Source organism: Leucopleurus acutus, assembly GCF_964270905.1.
Source record: "Leucopleurus acutus genome assembly, chromosome: 18".
Lineage (NCBI taxonomy): Eukaryota > Metazoa > Chordata > Mammalia > Artiodactyla > Delphinidae > Leucopleurus > Leucopleurus acutus.
Genome location: NC_139160.1, coordinates 13,957,594 through 13,978,883, shown reverse-complemented (window position 1 = coordinate 13,978,883; position 21,290 = coordinate 13,957,594). Strand labels below are relative to the sequence as shown.

The 21,290-nt window shown below is 43.0% G+C and overlaps 1 protein-coding gene across 1 annotated transcript; it reads left to right on the top strand.

Annotated features, from left to right (window-relative positions):
• Positions 1 to 1,826: 1,826 nt before the first annotated feature.
• On the top strand, positions 1,827 to 20,980 carry STOML3 (stomatin like 3; the record flags this gene model as incomplete). Its single annotated transcript, XM_082859785.1, is given in 11 exon segments — positions 1,827 to 1,878; positions 12,080 to 12,183; positions 12,265 to 12,337; positions 14,981 to 15,063; positions 16,728 to 16,731; positions 16,734 to 16,930; positions 18,691 to 18,693; positions 18,697 to 18,721; positions 18,724 to 18,824; positions 20,758 to 20,897; positions 20,899 to 20,980. Coding segments are annotated over 11 exon segments (864 nt in total).
• Positions 20,981 to 21,290: the final 310 nt, after the last annotated feature.

Here is a 21,290-nt window from a genome sequence, read left to right as displayed (position 1 = left end):
GAAGGGGTTAAGTTACCCAGTGTCACACAGCTAGTTCATGGTAGAGCCAGGATTTCTTTAAATCCAGGCAGCGTGAGCCCAGAGTCTACTTCTTAATCACTATGCCTGTAGTATCATTTCCACATCAAGCCATAACCGAGGATGTATGAGGAGAAAGCAGAGGAAAGTATTCTGAAGCTGAAAGTCTCTGACTCTGTGCATGCATGTGTGTCTGTTTTGATCTGTTTCTGGTCCCCAGCCTCCTTTCCCCAAGTTCTGATATTCCATACTAATGCTTATAATTACCAACTGTGCATGACAGCCCTGCCTGGTTATTACCGTAATTTGAGTTTGTGGAGAAGGCAGTTATGAATCAAGTAGTTGGCAAAAGTAACCCACAATCTGGGAGGTTTTTTCAGATGAAGTTGCTAAGAAGAAAATAACTACATGGTTGGGAGAAAAGAAAAGACTAGAAAAGATAAGCTGGGAAATATCAGAGGTTTTGTGTTGTTTTGTTTCCACAAACAAAATATTATTTGGAATATTGATATGAGAAAGATGAACATTAGAAAATTAGAAGATTGGTGCTTTCGGTATTGGAATGAGTGCAATATTGCCCTTGTTTCTGAGTAATATGATGAAGTAAAGACTCCTGGGACAGGAGCCCAGGGATCTGGATTCGATAAAGAACTTTGCCATTTGTGAGCTGTTATCTTTGATAAATTACTTATTCATGCATTCAGCAAGTGACTGTTGGATGACAGTTATGTGCCTGCATTGTTCTAAATGCTGCAGGTGCTGTGTTAAATAACAGACCCAGCCAGCCACTCCCCTCATGGAAGTTATAATGTAGCGTAGGAGTCAGCAAACATTTTCTGTAAAGGGAAAGATAGTAAATATGTTAGGCTTTGCAGGCTATACAGTCTCTATAGCAACTACCCAATAGGTAGGTTTAGTGCAAAAGTGACCAAAGACAATATAGAAACAAACAGACGTGGCCGTGTTCCAATAACGTTTTATTTACAAAAATTGGTGGTAGAGCAAATTTGCCCAGCAGGCTATAGTTACCCAACCCCTGGTCTAGAGGAAGAAACAAACATGAACCAAAGAATTATGCATATGGTAACGTGCAAAGGCCCTGTGGCACAGAAGACACATATAGGTTAGTGGGATTGACAGAAGGCCAATGGGGCTCTTGCTAAGTGCGTGAGGGGAGTATCATGTGAGTGAGACTGGAAAGGGAAGGAGAGACAGACTAGCAGGTCCTTTAGGATACTTAGGATTCTCATCTTTACATGTTAATAATTGGCAGTCATTGGATTATTTTAAGCAGGATGGAGATATGATCAGATTTGAGTTTCAAAAGATCACTCACGCACACACACAAAAATCACTCACTGCAGTGTGTAAAATGCATTGGACGAAATTTTCTCATCTGAAACATGAGAATGGAAATACGTGCCATGTGTATCGGACAGTTCATAATGATAAACAAGTTGCACACATTGCATAGAAGTGTTTTATAAAATATAAATTATATAGAAAACTACATAGTAATGTTTTACAAGAAGCAACACAGTCAGAAGTTCATATACGTAGTTTTGAGTTCTCTCTATGAACGATGGCAGCCTGAACTCATGAAAGAGGTCATTTTGTTTATGTTAACAGGCTTCCTTCACCAGGGTACCTACTCCTCAGGGTGCTCACGGAAGAGGAGGAACTTCTCTCACTCTCATTCCGTCTCTCTGCTCTGCCTTCTCTGAAGCACACCTGGGTGCTGCCTGGAGCCCAGGTCTGGCTCCAAACCTATGAATATTTGCCAAGTATAAAAGCTTCTCAAGAATGAGATGGATCCTGGGGCATCCTCCCCAGAGAAACAGGATAAAGAGAATTTAGTGGGTAAGTTCCTTTTTTCCTGCCTTAAGTTTGTTTTATGTATATTAAGCAAAGTGAGAGTTGTATCGTTATAGAGAGCGAGCGAGCACGAGGTGGGTTAATACATTATTGAGATTGGCTTCAATTTCATTTAGAGCCCAGGATTTTGGATTCATTGCTTATCATGGTTTTATTTGCTTCTTGAAGAGCAGTCTATGACATGCCCTTTTTCTTAAGTGTTAGATAGAATTTGTGTTTATCATATTTTTTGCATTAACTAGCAAAGACATATTGAACAAGCTAAAATTTACCCAGTTTCAAATATCATCTGATGATGCTTTGATTAAATAGAAAAGTTTGTTTGAGGTACACCATGTTTGATACATGGAGAGAAGTTGAAGAAGATAAAACTTAGCCTGTAATTACCAACTGCCTCCGTGAATGTTAATGGCTTTTCTGTATTGTAAAGCATTTTTCTCATGTTTTATATATATATATATATATATATATATATATTATTTATTTATTTATTTATTTTTGCGGTACGCGGGCCTCTCACTGCTGTGGCCTCTCCCGTTGCGGAACACAGGCTCTGGACGCGCAGGCTCAGCGGCCATGGCTCACGGGCCCAGCCGCTCTGCGGCATGTGGGATTTTCCCGGACCGGGGCACGAACCCGTGTCCCCTGCATCGCCAGGCGGACTCTCAACCACTGCGCCACCAGGGAAGCCCTCACGTTATATTTTTAAATGCTACAATAATTCTGAGGTAGATTTTTTTATAACCTTATTTTATGGTGGAGAAAATTGAGTCTTGGAGAGTTTAAAAACTTGTTGAAGGTCCAGAAAGTGATGATGATGGTGGTGGGGGTGTGTGTGTGTGTGTGTGTCCTAACCCGTGCTCTATACTTTATGTTGCTAAAGAAGTCATAGTGCAGGTTAGAAATAGAGAACGCATTTGTCATTATTAGCTTGTAAAAGAAAGTATACATTTAGAGGTATATACCTGGATTGAAAAAGAAACTTTTCTCGTGAAGTTGACCTAGCAACGTGGACATACTGGAGGCAGTGAACATCATTTGGAAGGTGCAAGTGGGGGGGTCTCTTCGAGGGTACCCTTGATTATCTTTTTAAACAAGAAGTTTCATGAGACATTTTAGTTTCCGTTTAACAGGTTGAGACATCAACTGGATAAATGGCACGATTGAAGCTGTATCACCAGCGAAATATTTTAAAGTGCTCATGGGTTTACTTGGTGCTGGTTTTTGACTATAATGGCAAACCCGCCCTATCACAGATCAAACCGAAATGGGGCTTATTATGTTACAGCTTCTATTTCATATGCTTTAGGCAGTTTGTGAGATGCAATATCAGTCCTTCTCTGAGATTTGTGGGATAAGTTTGCCCTTGCCCTCCTCCTTCTTGGACACATTAACAAGACAACATCATTTGGTTCTTCAAGCTGTACAGAAATTTCCACTCATAATGTTGCGAGAATTAAATGAACAATTGAGTCTTAGTTATCACCCCCAGGTTTGTCCTAGCTTTCGAAAGCCATTAGGGTGCATCTCTTCCTGACTCCAAGTTCGGTGACGTCACAAGGGTAGATCAGAATGTACAGAATGCTATAAGTGAGGGCTTTTCCCCCAGCGTCCTCACTGTTATTAGTACACCACTACTCAGTAGCCTCGGCCATAAAGTCCTACCCCTTTCTTTTTCTTTCTTTTTTTTCTTTAAGAGTTAAAGTGAAGTTAATTGGAATCTTGATCATCTCAGTCTTAGAAATCTTCTCAATGTCAATGTGCAAAGGAATTTTCCTGGAGAGTTTTTTAAAGCTCAGAGCAGTCCTCACCTCCAGAAGTTCTCCTCCTTAGGTCTGGGATGGACTTGAGAGTTTGCCTCCAAGTAAATTCCTAAGCTCATGAGGTTGCCAGACTGAGACCACACTTTGAGTCGCACGGTGTTTCTTTTCAGCAGTTCTGCATTTTTCCTAAAAAAGTTCTTGATGCAAGCTGTGTGCATATTTCAGAGAAAAAGGCAGGACAGATAATTTACAGGTGATGAAAAGATAGTGTTTACCCGTTGGGTTTCACTTTAGATTTTATGTTCAGTGCTTAAAATCCTTGATTCGCTGGAGAAAGAGCCGGGAAGTTGCTGAGACTATTTTACTGACTGTATCTCCACAAGATCGGAAGTGAACAGAAAAGAGGGAAGAATTTGTAATACTATCGATCTCCCCAGGTCCAGGGAAGGTGCCTGTTCTTATTGCACACACCTTTCATTTTTCCCCTGAGAAGCACCTGGTCTTTTCTGCTCTGAAAACACAGAGTACTTTTTTTTTTACTTGACATGATTAGTTTTCATTTTAAAATTGCTTTTTAAAATTATAAAGGTAGCAAAAAATAAGAAAACTCTGAGAAGTATAAATCAGTCATACTTCCATCACTCAGAATTAATCCCTGTTAATATTTTGGTTAATTTTTATCCAATATTTTTTCTAAGCATATTGTTTTTGCTAAGAGAGACCATACCGTCTGTATAATTTTGCATCCTACTACTTCTTTCTTCTAACAATATACCATAGCAATTTTCTCATGTTTTTGTACCTTAAAAAATTTTATAATATGATATTGTGTAGCTGTATCATGATTTGCTTAATTATCCCTCCACTGTACTTTCAGGGTGTTTTTGATTTACCACTCTTATAAATAACACTATCGTGAGAATGGGCATAAATCTTCAGGACAAAGTATTTGCACTTGTTGCTATTGGTAGTTATTTCAGACAGGAAGGGGGGCTGGCGAGAGAGGAGAATGATGCAAGGAAAACATTTTCTCTGTATTTTCTTCTTATACCGGTGTGGGGGGCTGAGGGTATAAGATAGTACGTATGAAGGAGAAAATGCGAAGATGTACGTGTGGTTCTCAGGTTAACTGACTCTCTTGAAAGCAAACAGAATCTCCTCTGATGGATCGTTATTTCCAAACAAGAAGCTTCAAACAGATCAATAAGTCTATCTTGTTGCTGGGCATCATTCTTGATAGTTCAAAGCATCGAGGGCGCCGCCTGCTTCATTCATTCAATGAATGAATCCAGAATCTACTGTGTATCAGGAGACAGAGATGTAAAAATAAAACGCCTGCTCCCAAAGCAGTAAAAATCTACAGGAAAGTTAACTAAAAATTACAGTGTACTATGAAAAGTGATGATAGAGGGTGTTTTAGAAACTCAGTAGAGGAGCTCCCAAAGGTGAAGGTAAGATTGGAAAATCTTCCTAGAAAAGAAGGTGCGAGAAAGGAGAATGTGGGATGTGAATGGGGGTCTGGGGGACACAAAGGCCCATGCGAGGCAAAAAGTATGTGAGGACTTCGGTCATCTAGACCCAGAAGTGAGAGAGCACAGCACTGCCACTTGAAAAGCTCAACTACGGGTAAGCTAAGAGCCCCTGTGTCAAGCCTGGTCTTTGAATGGCAGGTCTGGGAGTTGCTGCTGCATTTGACTGGCGGGGTGGAGCCCCACTGGATTTACCATGAGGAAGCTGCCGGGCAGGCTGCCTCTGGCGGAGGGGGAAGGTCACGAAGCGGGGCACACGAGGGGGCTTTAATTGTGTTGGCAATGCTTAAATTCTTTAGCTGAAAGGGGGTATATAAGGTATGAAAAACATTATTTTTACACCTTTTTGAACATTCCATTTCAAAATATATTTTAACTCTTTCTTAAAAAGACCAAATGGTAAAAAAGAAACTTAGTATAACCGTGTCTGAAGTTCATGTAACTACTAAGCTCAGATCATCCTTCTGTAGTTGAGATGTAAATCTGACAGTTTAGAAGACTCTTGGGATTATGGAATTTTGTAGTCCTAGGAGTACAAGGATGATAAAATCATCATCTAGCTCTGATTTGGTAGTTTTGCACCAAAAATCTTGTGTGTCTCTCTCTCCCTCTCTCCCTCTATCTTTTTTAAGGTTCTAAAAGTTATCTGAAAGAACTTATACAGTCAGTGACCAGATCACTTTAGGAGGTAGAAACCTGCAGGGTTTAGGGTTTTATTGCGTGTTCTCCTTGCAAATGCAGTTCTTGCGCATAGAGAGGAGTCATCATCCGGTCGGAGCAGAACATCACAAGTGATATTCAGAATTCCATCTGGAAAAAGGAAAATAAAGGAAAATTTAAAAAATATCAGTTGTCAAAGCAAAACTGAACCAGACAAAATTAAACAGGCAAGAAAGCAAAACCTTAGACAAGCTTACTGCTATAGGAGAGAAGCCAAACCTCAATCTGAACCAACACCACTGAAACAAAGGGGTGTGGAGTTTTGGGGGGGGTTTGTTATTGTTGTTGTTGTTTCTGGCCACGTCACAAAGCTTTCGGGATCTTAGTTCCTCGACCAGGGATTGAACCCGGGCCCCAGTGGAGAAATCGCTGAGTCCTAACCACTGGACCGCCAGGGATTCCCCAGGGTGTGGGGTTTTTAAAGACTGGAGTGCGCTAGTGAGAAAGCATGAAGGGCTTTGCGCGGTGCTTATAGGCTGTCTGGGTTTGGTTTGCTAATAAAATTCTCACATCTTTATGACAGGGTGTGTTTTTTACAACTGGGAGCATGGTACCTACTGAAGTTAGGCTCCTACTGGCCCACAGAGACTGGGAGCTAGGGATGCTATCTACCTGATGATTATATTTCAAGAGAATGGCTCCCAGGTCCTTGAGAAAGATAGTCCCAGATTGTAAAACTGGCAAGAGGCTTTTAAAAAGACTTACATCTCAAAGGGGCAGAGAAAGGATTTACAAAGTTAAGCGTTCTAAAGGAAATGCTCAAGGGAAACGGAAATCTCTTTAATGGCGAGGCAAGCCCAAGGAAATGTTAAGACCTCTAGGAAAATCCTAGTCAGTGGCCTGGCCGACTAGAAGGCCTCCTGATATGGCTAATAATTCCTTTACATGTAATTTATTTAACTCTCACAACTAGTTATTGTTGGGTTAACAGAAGGAAAGTAAGACCTCAGCCGGTTGAGTGACTCATGAGATGTCATCTAGCTTTCAAATGGCGGCGTCTCAATTTGAACACAGGGTCCCCCAACCAAGGACCTGCACTTTCCATCCCTGTGAGGCATTGTCGCCTGTCTGTCCCTAGGCTGGCTGTGCTAAAGCTCTTCCCGCCTCTCTGTCCTCTTCTTTCTGAGAATTCAGAACAAGCAGTGAGTTTCCCATCTTCAATGCTAGCCTGCCCGTAGGAATCCTCTGGTCTCTGTGTGAATCATTTATTGAGGTATGAGATACATACAATAAAGTGCGCAAGTCTTAAGTGCTTGGCCTGACAGACTGAATACACAACAGACAAAGGCTGGACCATATCTAAAAATAGAATTCTGACCACCAACCTGCAGCAACCAGCCCAGAAAACCAGCTTTTTATCTAAAATAATCAGCCCAGGAAGCCAGCCTGCTTGATGTCAGATTCTCAGGAAGCCACATTGTTATCGGAAGCTACATAATTACTTCTGTAACATTCGGCCCCAAATGGCCAGGACTTGATTAATAACTGACAGCTCCCCTGCTTTTTGTCCCCGATTCCAATTTAGGTCCAACAAAAGAAAACCAAGCAGGTACCCCTACACCAATCACGTAGGATGCTCTGCTTCTATTTCGTCCACCTACAGCTTCCCTAGGCCAACAGCCTCCAATCAGGGCACACCCCCTTTTTCCACCATAAAGCTTTCCCACTCCTCTGCCTGCCTTTGAGTCTCTGCCAAAACACAAGTGATAGAGGCTGACTCTTTTGTGAGAGCCTGAATAAATACCCTTTGCTTTTCTAGCTGGCTGGTCTTTGTTTATTTCCACAGGCTCAATATGTGGAAGTCTATGCAATCACCACCCAGATCAAGACATGGAACATTTCCATCCCCCTAAAAAGCTTCCTTATCTCTTCCCAGATAATACCCAACTGACAAAACTCCACTCACTACCTAGAGACAGTACTACTCTGACTTTAAACATAATAGATTAATTTTGCCTCTTCCTGAACGAAATGATACAATACGAGGTTGTACAGTGTGTACTCTTTCTTATACGTGGAGTCACAAAGTGTGTCTATTGTGTCTGGCTTATTTTGCCCAATATTTTGTCTATGAGATTCATCCATATTTTGAATACTGTATAGCAGTAACCTTGTCTTTTTTCTTCCTGAGTAATCTTTTATGTGAACATACCACAACTTTATTTATTCATTCTACTGTTGGTGGGTTTGGGTGGTTCTTCATTTCTTGGATATTACGAATAAAATTGCAATAAACATTCCTGAGTATGTTTTTCACTGTAATCAGCACTCATTTCTCTGAGATATTACTTAGAAGTTGAATGCTGAGTCATAAAGTGTGTGTTTGGCTTTAACAGATACTTCCAAATAGTTTTTCAAGATAATTGTATTAATTCGCGAACATGAGAATTCCCATTGCTCCACACCCTTGCTAAAACGTGGCATCGTCAGTCTTTAGCATTTGCCATTCTGGAAGCTGTGTATTTTTATCTCATTGTGGTTTTCATTTTCATTTCCCTGATGTGTAATGTACATCATTCGGTTTTGGTATTTTAAACACTGTCCTGTTACCTAAATGGCTATTTCTGCTTCGAGAGGAAATGGCTATTTACAGTAACACAGATCTGTGGGCATGGATTGCATATAGAATTGATCTAATATTTAAATACTGTTGATCAAGCCAAAGTTGGGAAATAAGCCACCAAGTCACCTAGTCTGTTTTATTTCCTGAAATTCATTTCCACTTCTAAAGCTATCTAAGTGCAGTTAGTGATCTAGAATATTCTTCCTTATTTCCTAGCCTCACATGAGTTACAAATCTTGCCTTGAGTGTTTATCTCTAGTCCTAGAGGGTATTTAAGTCCCCTCTGGTGCTATGGGCTGCATCTGAGCTCCAGGAACAAAGCCCCAGAGGCGTGCCTCGACAAATGAAGCTTAGTTTTGCCTCACTGCCTAAGATTGTGGAACTTGTGGGTACCACTTTACCTCAAGAGAGATTGACATGATGGTGACAACACTAACCAGGAGGTTTCCTGGCTGCAAAATGCAGGGTTGGCCTCAGTTATCTTTAAAGTCCTTCCAACTGAAGTCCCAGGGTCCTCCCCAGTGTCGGCAGCGCTGGGCCTCAGGTTCTGTGCATTATGGCTCACCTTTCATTTTGCAAATTGAGGGAAAGATGTTCCAACTCTTATTTATTTATTTATTTATTTATTTATTTGTTGGGTCTTCGTTTCTGTGCGAGGGCTTTCTCTAGTTGCAGCGAGCGGGGGCCACTCTTCATCGCGGTGCGTGGGCCTCTCACCGTCGCGTCCTCTCTTGTTGCGGAGCACAAGCTCCAGACACGCAGGCTCAGTAGTTGTGGCTCACAGGCCTAGTCGCTCCGCGGCATGTGGGATCCTCCCAGACCAGGGCTCGAGCCCGTGTCCTCTGCGTTAGCAGGCAGACTCTCAGCCACTGCACCACCAGGGAAACACTGTTCCAACTCCTGTTGGAAAGTTCCCCATCTTATTCTCTTTTGTATCTGCAGCTCTAGCACAGTGTGCCTGGCATATAACTGGTAAAATATTTGTTAAATTGATGAATGAGAAACCGGTGGGCAATTTTCCGGGGGTGACAAAGTCCAGTTCTCTACCAGGAAGTAATATGATGATGGCTTTATGGTATGGTGACAATTACCCATAGAAAACACCCATCCATGGATTTGGATAAAGCAAGAGATGATCAGATGAGCTCAGGGCTTCATGGCTAACAGAGAGGGTGTGTGGCCCATTTTCTTTCCATCGTCCCCTCAAGGGAATGGCTCAGGGAAGGCTCTGGAAGAATCCTTGTGTAGGTTGAGGTAAAGGGAGATTTCTGAAGAGCCTTTGTCATACAGTCCCAGTACTTCCTTTGAACTGGAATTAGAATCCTCAAATCCCATTCTCAGCACAGCATCCACAGTTTTAACTGCGGGAGAGGTGGGGAGGGGCAAGGCTGGCTGAAAGATCTGCTCTGCAGGAAGCTGCAAAAGCAGCACTTTGTGCTCGCCCAGCTACTGCCCACAAGGCAGAGCTGCCCAGCCCTGCGGGGGAAGCCGACAGCCCCACTTTCACCGGCAGCTAATGACACCCCCAGGCTCCACCAATCCTCCCAGCAGCAGAGACCTGGGTAATTCTAATGCTCAGGTGTAAATCTTGGAAGATTAATCGTGTCTTCATCCCTGGTCTCTCTCTGCACATTTAGTACTTAACAGAGCCTCAGGTAATGATGCTATAGGGCTGGGTGGGACTGCAGAGGAGCTCCCGGAGGCCAGGGCAGTTTGCTCTGTGACAAGCACTTGCTTTTGCAGCTTGGTGTTAAGGCTGTAGCTAGTCTGGACATGGCTAGGGCTTGCTCAGGGCGTAAAGCATAGCTGATGTCCTTGTTGGAGTCCCAGCTGCCTGTGTGTGCAGCACTGCTAATGTCACAGCCCCCAACACCCCAAAGTTCCTGAACACCAAATACGGCAGTGTCAGCAGGGAGGGAACACACCAGAGGGCGCAAGGGCTGTGCTGCCTTCTCAATGCTTTCCTCAAGATGCAAATTGTCTGGGAGAGGCGTGTACAAGCACAGTTATTGCAGCCTTGTTTGTAAAGGCAAATTGCAAGTAACCATAGTATCCATCGATAGGAGAATGGCTAAATAACTGAGTCACAAATTTAGAATAGGAGGCAACAATGAAGAAGAATGAGGTGGATCCAGATGTAATGACATGGAAATATCTCCCAAACATAGTCAGTTTAAAAAAGTAGAAACTTTGGCTTCCCTGGTGGCGCAGTGGTTGAGAGTCCGCCTGCCGATGCAGGGGACGCGGGTTCCTGCCCTGGTCCGGGAGGATCCCACATGCTGCGGAGCGGCTGCGCCCGTGAGCCATGGCCGCTGAGCCTGCGTGTCCGGAGCCTGTGCTCCGCAACGGGAGGGGCCACAACAGTGAGAGGCCCGCGTACCGCAAAAAAAAAAAAAAAAAGAAAAAAAAGGACTCATCACAGCATTATCTGTAAGCGCAAAACCCTAGAACCTTTGTAAATATTCGTAAATTTATGTTCGCCAATGAACCCGTTGTAGTAAAATGGATACGTGAGGCTGAATTTGAGGTGGTACCAATGAGGCTCAGTGACTTCTGTAGTTGGATAGGGAAGAGGCAATGATGACCCTGTGTCTTCAACCTGGACAATAATGTGGATGGTTAAGTACGGATGGTTAAGACATTAACTGAGATAGAGGCCTAATAACATAAGGTGTTTGTGGATTATCTGAGTAGAGTTATCTAGCAAATATGATTAGTTCTAGTGCTTGTGTGGAGAATGTGAAATCAATTGGAGGAAGTGGAGGGTTGAGGGTGGGGCTCGTTGTCAAGGAGAAGAGAACCAAGAAGCAGCAAGGCTTTAAAACAAGGTGAAATAGTGAATATAAAGACTTCTGAAGTATTTATCAATCTGTAAGATGGGAATAAGTGTAGTAATATACATCTACTCAGGTAGGCATTAATGTCTGGGCTAGGTGCCTTATGTAAATAATCTCATTTAATCCTCATCACATCCTTCAAGGTAGGTAATTTCTATCCCCATCCTACAGATGAAGAAATGGAGGCTCAGAAAGGTCGAGTGGCTTTCCTGAGGCCACCACACTGGTAAGTTAAAGCCTCTCATAGAACCTCAAACGTAAGCACTCTGGAAGATGTTTCTCCTTGTGCTCTGTTGACTTGTTTGGGGATAAGAGTACCTACCTATCTGCCCCAGAGGTTGCCTAGACTTCCCCTGGAGAATTCTGGGGGCCCAGAAATCTTGACACCCTGATGATCCTGAGGCGGGTAGTTTTATGCATTTTGAGAATAATAGACCATGGCAGCCCTAAGTAAATGTAATGGTGATTACTGTTATTGATTGCTATGAGACTTTTCTTGGAAGGGACAGGTCAGTTTTCATCTAAAAACCTGAAGGAACATTTTCCGTGTGTGTGTGTGTGTGTGTGTGTGTGTGTGTGTGTGTGTGTGCGCGCGCGTGCGCACGCGTGCACGTGTGTGTGGTGTTTACTGCAATCGTGTGTGTGTGTGGATTCAGGTCGCTTCCTCAGCCCCATTCTGGCTTGGCCAGCCCTCTGGACGGTTTCCTCACCCACGCAGCTGAATCGCTTTCCTAAGAACCATGTCAGCTACAGAACTGCCTCCTCATCTCCTAGGCATCAAGAGTAAAGGGCTTGGTGTATGTGGCTGGATCCTGTTTTCGTTTTCTTTCCTGCCGATGGTCATTACCTTCCCTATCTCCATATGGATATGCTTGAAGGTAATACCCTGGGAAATAAACTGGGCTCTCTCCATGAGCTGATGAATCATTAAGACTAAATCCTCTCCCTTAATCTCTTAGATTATTAAGGAGTCCGAACGCTCTGTTGTATTCCGACTGGGACGCATCCAAGCTGACAAAGCCAAAGGGCCAGGTATGACACTGCAGCTGCTCGTGATAAGGATCACAGGCACCTATTACTGCTACTAGTGCCACCAAAAATGTTCTCTGGAAACATTTATTGAAAAAAAAAATCACCGGAAGCTGGAGCCCTTGCCTTTCTGTACAATTGAAGGATCTTGTCCTCTTACTTGAGTTAATGGAAGTGATCACTAGACCATTAGCTGGAGAGCTTTGGAATCTGGATCAGTGTTCTAACATTCCCTCTGAGAGTTTCAGTGAATGTGAACAAAGAGTGTCTCCGGTTACACTGGCTGGGTGTCCCTTATTACCAGGGCCACTAAGAGAATGAAAAAAGAATGAAGGGAGGGAGTAAATGGCCAAGGGAGACAATTAAGCTACTCAGGGAGAGTATTCCGGGAGCTGGTGTTTGATTCTCACTCTTTGAAAGAGCCAATGGAAAAGTCAAAGGTAATGTCCTCTCTTGACAAGTGGATTAAGAGCAACATAGAGCTGGAAGCCATTTGACAATTCCTTTCGTCAAATGTGGTCTTTATTTCCATCCTTTCTCTATAGCCTCAGAATAAAAAATGTCCCAAACTGTTCATATCATAAAAGGATGGGATCTTCTTTTGTGGGAGCCAGGAGTATCGATACTAAAAGTCCTCAGGAGTAAGACACTGATTTAATACTCATAACTTCTCTTGTGTATATTGTGTTGAACCCTATGAAATTGCTAATGTTTGGTTTCGATCCACCAAAATGGCAATTTCATATGATAGATTCTAATATTCTTGACAGGGGAGGCTCTCCAAACAGCATCTTGGAAGGCACATGGAAGAGAATGGTTATTTGCTATACTTCTCTAATAACATTTGCTTTCTTCCCCCTAATGTGATGTATTTAAGTAAAATCATTCCCCCTTCAACTGCACTGTAGGATCTCTGGGGGGGCAGGAACTTCCTTATTCACTCTGTGCGCTTTGCACTTGGCCATGTACTACGGTAGGCACTCAGGTATCTGTTACATTTTTAAACATATGAGAAACTTCCAAAGGGGAAGCTTGTTACGGAGACTTGGCCATTTCAAGTAGCAATGATACAATCCTACTTGTCTAATAAGGAACCTAAAAGAAAGAGGGCAAAAATTGCTTATTATGGATATTGTTATGAGTTTGTCCAAATAGAGGTGTTAGAATTATCCAAGTGAGAGATACCAGAGCAAAGTTAACCCCTTCCTGGTCATGTTTCACGTGGTGAAGCCAAGATTATAAATTAGAATAAAACTGGATTTGAGAGAGGTCAAATAGCTATAACTTGCAGGACTCTAGAGAAAAGTCTCTTTTAAATGAATTTCCCCGGAAGTGTTCACCACTAAATCTCCCAGGATAACTAATCTCGTCATACATGTCTCTGGGGCTACGAGAAGTTACCTCAAAATGTCATAAGAGCCGGAGGAAAACAGGCCAAATTGCTAATGGAAAACATCTCCACTTCTGTAAATAGTAAATTATGCTTTAATAATAAAAGTGTTCATCACAGGAGCTGCTACTTTTCAGCACTGAATACATGCCTGGCACTATGTTTAGTATTTTATTTCATTATCATGCTGACATCTGCTTAATCTTCACTGCCATCTTATAGATATTAGGTGACTGAAGCTCAGAAAAATTAGATAAATGTTCCCAGGTCACAGCTGGTAAGTGGTAGGGCTGGAACTTAACTCTCTCTAGTTCTAAGGGCCATGATCTTAACTGGTTACTTAGCACCGGAAAAAAAAAAAGTAAATTAGGAAGTAATCCTTACCCCAGAAAGGTTTAGACACCCAAAGAAAGAAAGCACCTTAGCAGTGTTTTCTGTTGATGCTACCTGTCCTTTTCATGATACTCAGTGTAGAAAGTTGTTTCTTCTTTGAAAACAAAAACAATAGCACAGAATCTTTCTGGTAAATGAAAATGGATTGGTGTCCCCATCTTGCTGACATTCCTTGTGGTTCTAATCTTTATAGCGCTTGCTGTAGAGAACCTTCCCCAGGGCAGTGTTAAGGAGTCAGAATCCTCAAATGAGTTTCCTTAGCCCTATCCCTACCTCAATCCAAATCTTCACAAGAGATGAGTAAAAGTATTTACAACCGAGGAATGTCATTGTACATAAACTAGAACACAGCTACAGAGAAACTACAAATTTTGTAATACATTGGTTTTGGGGACACTGAAATCCTGGGAAGATTTCAATTTTAACATTCCTTCAGTACTAATGAAGATAAATGAGAATGTTGACAGTCACTGATATTCAAGGTCTAAAGTCTATTAATTGAATCTTTTATACAGATACCTTTAACATAAAGAAACCAATTTCCAAAATATCCTTTTAAATAAATGTCACACTCAACACTTGGATGGAAGTAAGTAGAATGTTTTACAAAAGAAAATCTAAAAATTAATTGTCAAGGATCTTCAGCTTTTTACCAAAATATTTTAATTTCTAGGGAATCACTTTTCTTTAGTCATTGACTCATAGCAGGAAATAATTTCCCCAAAGGTATAGGTGTACGTATGGAAGATCATCTGAGAAGCATTTATAGTCCCATGCAAATAATGTACTGTATAGCTAGCAGACAATTTGTTGCAGTTATTTTCAGTTGGGTGAAATTCTAAACCATATTTTCTTTTGCATAGGTTTGATCCTGGTCCTGCCTTGCATAGACGTGTTTGTCAAAGTTGATCTCCGGACCGTTACGTGCAACATCCCTCCACAGGAGGTAATGCTGATTAAAGCTATGTTTCTAGAAATAAAACCAATATCTTCCCTGTTACAGGGACAATTGAGACTGTATCATATGTTTTCAAACTCTAAAGGGGAGGATGAACTGAATTCTTAGAGATCTGCTTGGGGAGTCCTAGGTGGCTCCTGAGACGACTGGGCTTTGTCTCGCCAAATGAGAATGAAGCCAAGAGCAAGGGCTGAATTGCTAGAAGACCTGCAATGACTGGGTGGGGGAAAGTCTGAGAGAAGAGAGAGAAGGGATACAGACGGCAGAGAAAGTGGGTGGAGAATGACAAGCCGACCCCTGGAAGAGTCTGATAAGTCATTGTACCGGGGGCTGAAACTATTGGCGGCTGCTCAGGACGTTATCCTTTCCATCACCGTCTCCGGAAATGTTTTAGTAATAGCGATATAACTCACCTCTGCATTACATTTTTTTAACTTTTTATTTTATATTGGAGCATAGTTGGTTAACAATGTTGTGTTACTTTCAGGTGTATAGCAAAGTGATTCAGTTATACGTATACATATATCTATTCTTTTTCGAATTCTTTTCCCATTTAGGTTGTTACAGAATACTGAGCAGAGTTCCCTGTGCTATACAGTAGGCCCTTGTTGGTTATCCATTTTAAATATAACCGTGTGTACTGTACTAAATTTTTTGAGTGTTTGGATGCAACAGAGTGGGGTGTGCATGGGAAAGGAGCAGACGCTGTACAGGGCTCACCTGTAACTGGATTTCAAATAGTTCTTTTCAATTCTTAAAGTACAGCAACTAAATGACCAGACCCAGTAAGTGGGTGATAAGGAAGAGAAACAGAATTGCTAATAATCATGCCAATTTGTGATAAACAAAATGATCCAGGAAGAGAAAAGAAAATGTGTGGGAGGGCAAAGGGGATGAGAAGTGAGAAAATCAACACTTGCGAGGAAATGTTAATCTTCCTCTCTCTGGCCCAGAAAACTCAATCGAGACTCAACAGCGATGTCTTCATGCCATTGGTGGGAACTGCAGAGTCCTTACTTTGGAATTCAGTCCTAATCATAAGAGAGCTTAGGATGTTTAGGGGCTCTCATGGGCCTTTTCTGGCTCCATAGTAAACAGTTCTAGATGGCAGAAGGGAGTTCTAGGTCCTGCTTTTGTGGTACCCACAGAAAGCTCATTTGCTCCAAAGTACCTTGTCATGTTAATTCAGAACAATTAATGCAGAGCCTCTATAAATGGATTTTTCTTTATTTGAATACAGAACACGGTCTCTGGTGCCATCTGTTTTCTAAAAACCACTGCTATTCATCAAGCCTGATGAAACTGAGAACCAAAAAGATTTCAGGTATCAGGGAGACAGGTGTTCTACCACTACTTAGATGGTGGAATTCCAGCAGGTTCTACTATCACATTTTAAAGTGGAAATACCTATTTCACTTCTGACTTCTCTAAGATGAAGTTACAGGGATAGGTACAGATCACATCTGTGTAGGAATTTTGCTATCAACAAGGATGATAGTATATTCAAGCCAGGACAGATTTTTGGTGATGCTGGCATGAGTTGTCATTAAAGCTCTCCTCCTGCGGAGAGGGCTCTGGGACTGGCTGACCCTTTGTGGATCAATCATTGTGAAAGTCATAAGCATGTGATTTTCCGTGTTCCTGCTGTACAGATCCTCACCGAGACTCTGTGACCACTCAAGTGGATGGAGTGGTCTATTACAGAATCTACAGTGCCGTCTCGGCAGTGGCTAATGTCAGCGATGTCCAGCAAGCCACATTTCTGCTGGCTCAGACCACTCTGAGAAATGTCTCAGGGACACAGACCTTGTCCCAGATCTTAGCTGGCCGAGAAGAGATGGCCCATAGCATCCAAGTAAAGACATCAAGGACCAATAGCCTACATCTTTAATTCTCTCATTTTAATTAACAGTGATGATCAAATATCAGCAGTTCAAAGCACCCCTCCCCATGTGCGCACACACACACACACACACACACACAGACAGACAGACACACACACACAGACACACACACACACACACACACACACACACACACACACACACACAACTGCTCTAAACAGATGGGCTTCAGTTTGGGATTTCACTTTTTTTTTTTTTATATAATCATGAGGTCCAGATTTAAAAATCTGAGTGGGAGCGGGGAGCTGTTGGAGTGTGTGTGGAATTCAAAATTATGAATTACCATTGTACACTTTAGCCTTTTTTGAAGAGCTTAGAGATCAGAGTTATTTTTAGTTTAGATTACTCCAGAGGAAGGGCTGCCCTTTCTCAGGCATTTCAGTGGAATGTGAACGTTAGAAGGAGGTTTGGTTGAGACAGCACAGGACTGCTATCCCGGGAAATCCAACTTCATGTACTAATATCAATAATGATATGAATAGCAGTCATAATTATAATATTGATAAGGATGTAACAGGTATCCATCTCACCTCCCGTACACCCTAGATTATAGACGATCTGTGTTTTCTTGAATCAATGAACATTTTGATTCTGAGCCTGCCTTCTGTAAGTTAAGAGGGAAATTCAACTTTGGCCCTTCTTGGCATCTCCTCCAGCCCCTAAGGTAGTGCAAAGTCCCCGAGGTTTTATAAGATAATATCAGTTCTGCATGATAACTCTCCACGTCATTTTAAGAGCCACACGAGTTCAACGACTCAGCCGTTTCCCCATCACAGTCAGGTCACTGGCTTCTTGTGAGGTCTCCCCGTCTCCCAGCTCTCTGCAGGGATCACGGAAAAGCTAGGGCTCACTTGCTATTTGGTATCACATAGATCTCTGCCCTTTCCCCTCTGAGGGAACTACCCATCTGGTCTCATTATTTCTCAAGGCATTCTTTCTCATCCCTTCCCCTCCAGGATAACCAGCAAGATATCTTCAGTGGTCTTAAGCTTTAACAAAAGATGAGGATGTCTTTGATTTTAGGCTTCTTCTGCTCTAAAAAATATATGCCTTAAATATATATATATATATATATATATATATATATATATATATATATATATATATATATGCCTTGCTACCTGTTTAAAACTGAGCCACAGGTCAGGGGTTAAACAAGCAAGACAAATAATATCTCTAAAAGTACCCAGTGATAATATGTACTGAGTTATTGCTGGGCACCGATACATATTTTAACATGTGTTATCTCCAAAACTCATGACAATCCTGAAAGAAAACCTTTTATAGTATGAAAACTGAGAATCAGAAAGGTTAAGTCATGGGCCCAATGATTCACAGCTGCAAATGGCAGAAGCAGGACAAAATCCGTTGCTGCCAGTTTGGTGTCAGTGACAAGAAAATGTGGGCTATTTGCTCACATCTACATGGATAGTATATACTTCATTAGGAATGGTTTGGGGCGGACCTGCTGAGAGACCACCTATTAAAAGACCTATCAGGTTTTGTTTCTGAATCCTTCCCAGGATTCACTTCAATGCCAGGAAGTGGGCAGTAAGAACTCCTATCCCCTTTCCAAACTGTCTCACTCCAAATGCTGTAAATACAGAGGGAGAAAAAGAAGAGGACTTTTCTTGCGTATATAACATATAGCAGGAACTTCGATTACACACCTGTCTTCTGATCAACGACCTTTCTTTTGACTTGGAAACAGACTTGACTTGATGACGCCACCAAGCTGCGCGGAACCAGGTGGCCCAAGTGGAAATCAAAGACGGCCGGATTCCCGGGCAGTTGCAGAGGTCCGTGGCTGCTGAGGCCGAGGCCACCCGGGAGGCCAGGGCCAGGGTAAGGGCGACTCCATCTGCACTGGAGGGCGAGCTTCCCAGCCTTGGAGCCAACAAGGATGGAGCTTGAAAGGAAGCTCAGGTCCCCTCAACGGTTTCAATAAGAAGAGGGTTTCTTTCTCACAGTTTTTACTGAGAATTTCCCCTTGAGTTGAAAGCTCACAGGCAGCTTAATGCACCTTGAGGAAGCTTGGTGTTACTCGGCAGCATACTCAGTGGCTTAGCCAGGGGGTCCCCGCTCTGGCCACACAGCAGAGCCTCCTAGAGAGAAATGAGCAAAGCAAACACCAGTTCCCAGGCCTCACCTCGGACTCAGCGAAGTAGAGTCTCTGGTGGGCCCAGGAAGCTGCATGTTTCTAAAGCTGACGATCCTGAGGTGGCAACTTGGTGCCTGTCTTTGGAGTATCTTCCTTCTGGTGTGTTAAGTGAACTGAATTAAGAGGAGGGGGGTGACTACAATGCGGGTTAGAATTACAAAATGTGAGGGCAGCTTGGTCTGGCGTGTCCGTGAGTCTGTTGGATCCATAGCCCTCACATCTGTGTGGACGGGTTTCCTGAAGTATCAGAAGCCAGTTAGATTAGAAGCCTCCAAGTACCCCCTTTGGGATCATACTTGGGACTCGAGGGAGGTTTCCCTCTACTTTATCTCTGGTTTCTCTGCTAAGCTCCAGCAGCTTCTAAGCAGTTGACTTGGGAGTCGCTTTTTTTTTTTTACATTAATTAATTAATTTATTATTATTTTTTAAAGAAGATGTTGGGGGTAGGAGTTTATTAATTAATTTATTTTTGCTGTGTTGGGTCTTGGTTTCTGTATGAGGACTTTCTCCAGCTGTGGCAAGTGGGGGCCACTCTTCATCGTGGTGCGCAGGCCTCTCACTATCGCGGCCTCTCTTGTTGCGAAGCACAGGCTCCAGACGCGCCGGCTCAGCGGCCACGGCTCACGGCTCCCAGACCGGGACTCGAACCCGTGGTCCCTGCATTAGCAGGCAGATTCTCAACCACTGCGCCACCAGGGAAGCCCCTACATTAATTAATTAATTTATTTATGCCTGTGTTAGGTCTTCGTTTCTGTGCGAGGGCTTTCTCTAGTTGCGGCGAGCGGGGGCCACTCTTCATCGCAGTGCGCGGGCCTCTCACTGTAGCGGCCTCTCTTGTTGCAGAGCACGCGCCGGCTCAGTAGTTGTGGCTTACGGGCCCAGCTGCTCCGCGGCATGCGGGATCCTCCCAGACCAGGGCTCGAACCCGTGTCCCCTGCATTAGCAGGCAGATTCTCAGCCACTGCGCCACCAGGGAAGCCCGGGAGTCGCTTTTGCACGTGGGCAGTGAGTGCGCACAGAGGGGCAGCTAAGCTCCAGTCATTCTTGGGCAGTCTGAGGACCAGAGGAGGAACAGGGCACTTAGGAGAGTCCCAGTGAGGGTTTGCAGACCGGCACTTGCTGCTGCTTGCATCAAGAGCGGGGAGAGCTTGAAACAATCCTTACATTGTAAGAATGAGACAAAATTGGCAACAGAATGAAATCTAAAAAAAAATCTATGATAAGTAAAAAGGACAGAAAAGAAGCCAGTTGGAGGCCTTGAATTTCAGACTTCTCTGAAAACGAAAGCAGCCAGTGGTGAGGCTCCATGGTGACTCAAGAGCATCACCAGGGTAGATGGACCTGTACTTGTTCGGGTTAAAGGCAGCGCTTTTATTTTGTTTGAGAATGAAATCTAAGGACTCATAATTTGTAAGCTATCTCCCTGCTTCCTGCAACCTTCTCCAATTTCTCTCATCACATTAGGATGTGAAACTCTAATCCTTGCCAAAGAAGTAAGCAGATGAAACATGGGTGGCCAAGTAGGGGCTGGGAGAGAAGTATCAGTGCAGACCCAGGAAAAGAAAGCACTAGTGACAGCTGTAAGCTGTCTAAAGGCTTTTATTTCTGTCGATTTAGGTCCTTGCAGCAGAAGGAGAAATGAATGCTTCTAAAGCCCTGAAGTCAGCCTCCATGGTGCTGGCTGAGTCCCCCATCGCCCTCCAGCTGCGTTACCTGCAGACCTTAACCACTGTCACCACAGAGAAGAATTCCACCATTGTTTCCTCTGCCCATGAATGTACTAGAGGGCATTGGTGGCATCAGCTACAGTAACCACAAGAAGGTCCCTAACAGAACCTGAGACCCTCCTGCTGCAGCCAGCCATTGCTTAGGGAGGCATATCTGTTCCTATGGAGACCAGCAGTTAGAAGTGTTGAGAATTTCAACACTATTTAGGCCCAGTAACTCTACAGCTGGAACAGCATTAGCAGGGAGATGCTATAGAGGCTATAAAAAAAGAAAAAGAAAAAAGGAGGGCCATATACTACTTTTATTTTTAAGAACATAAAAGTACTTTGCATTATTCTTATGAGAATCAGTGAGTAGGTGTCCCTGACTTAGAGCAGGAACTTTCTTGTAGTAGCTGGGGGAAATTACTTTTTAAAATATTT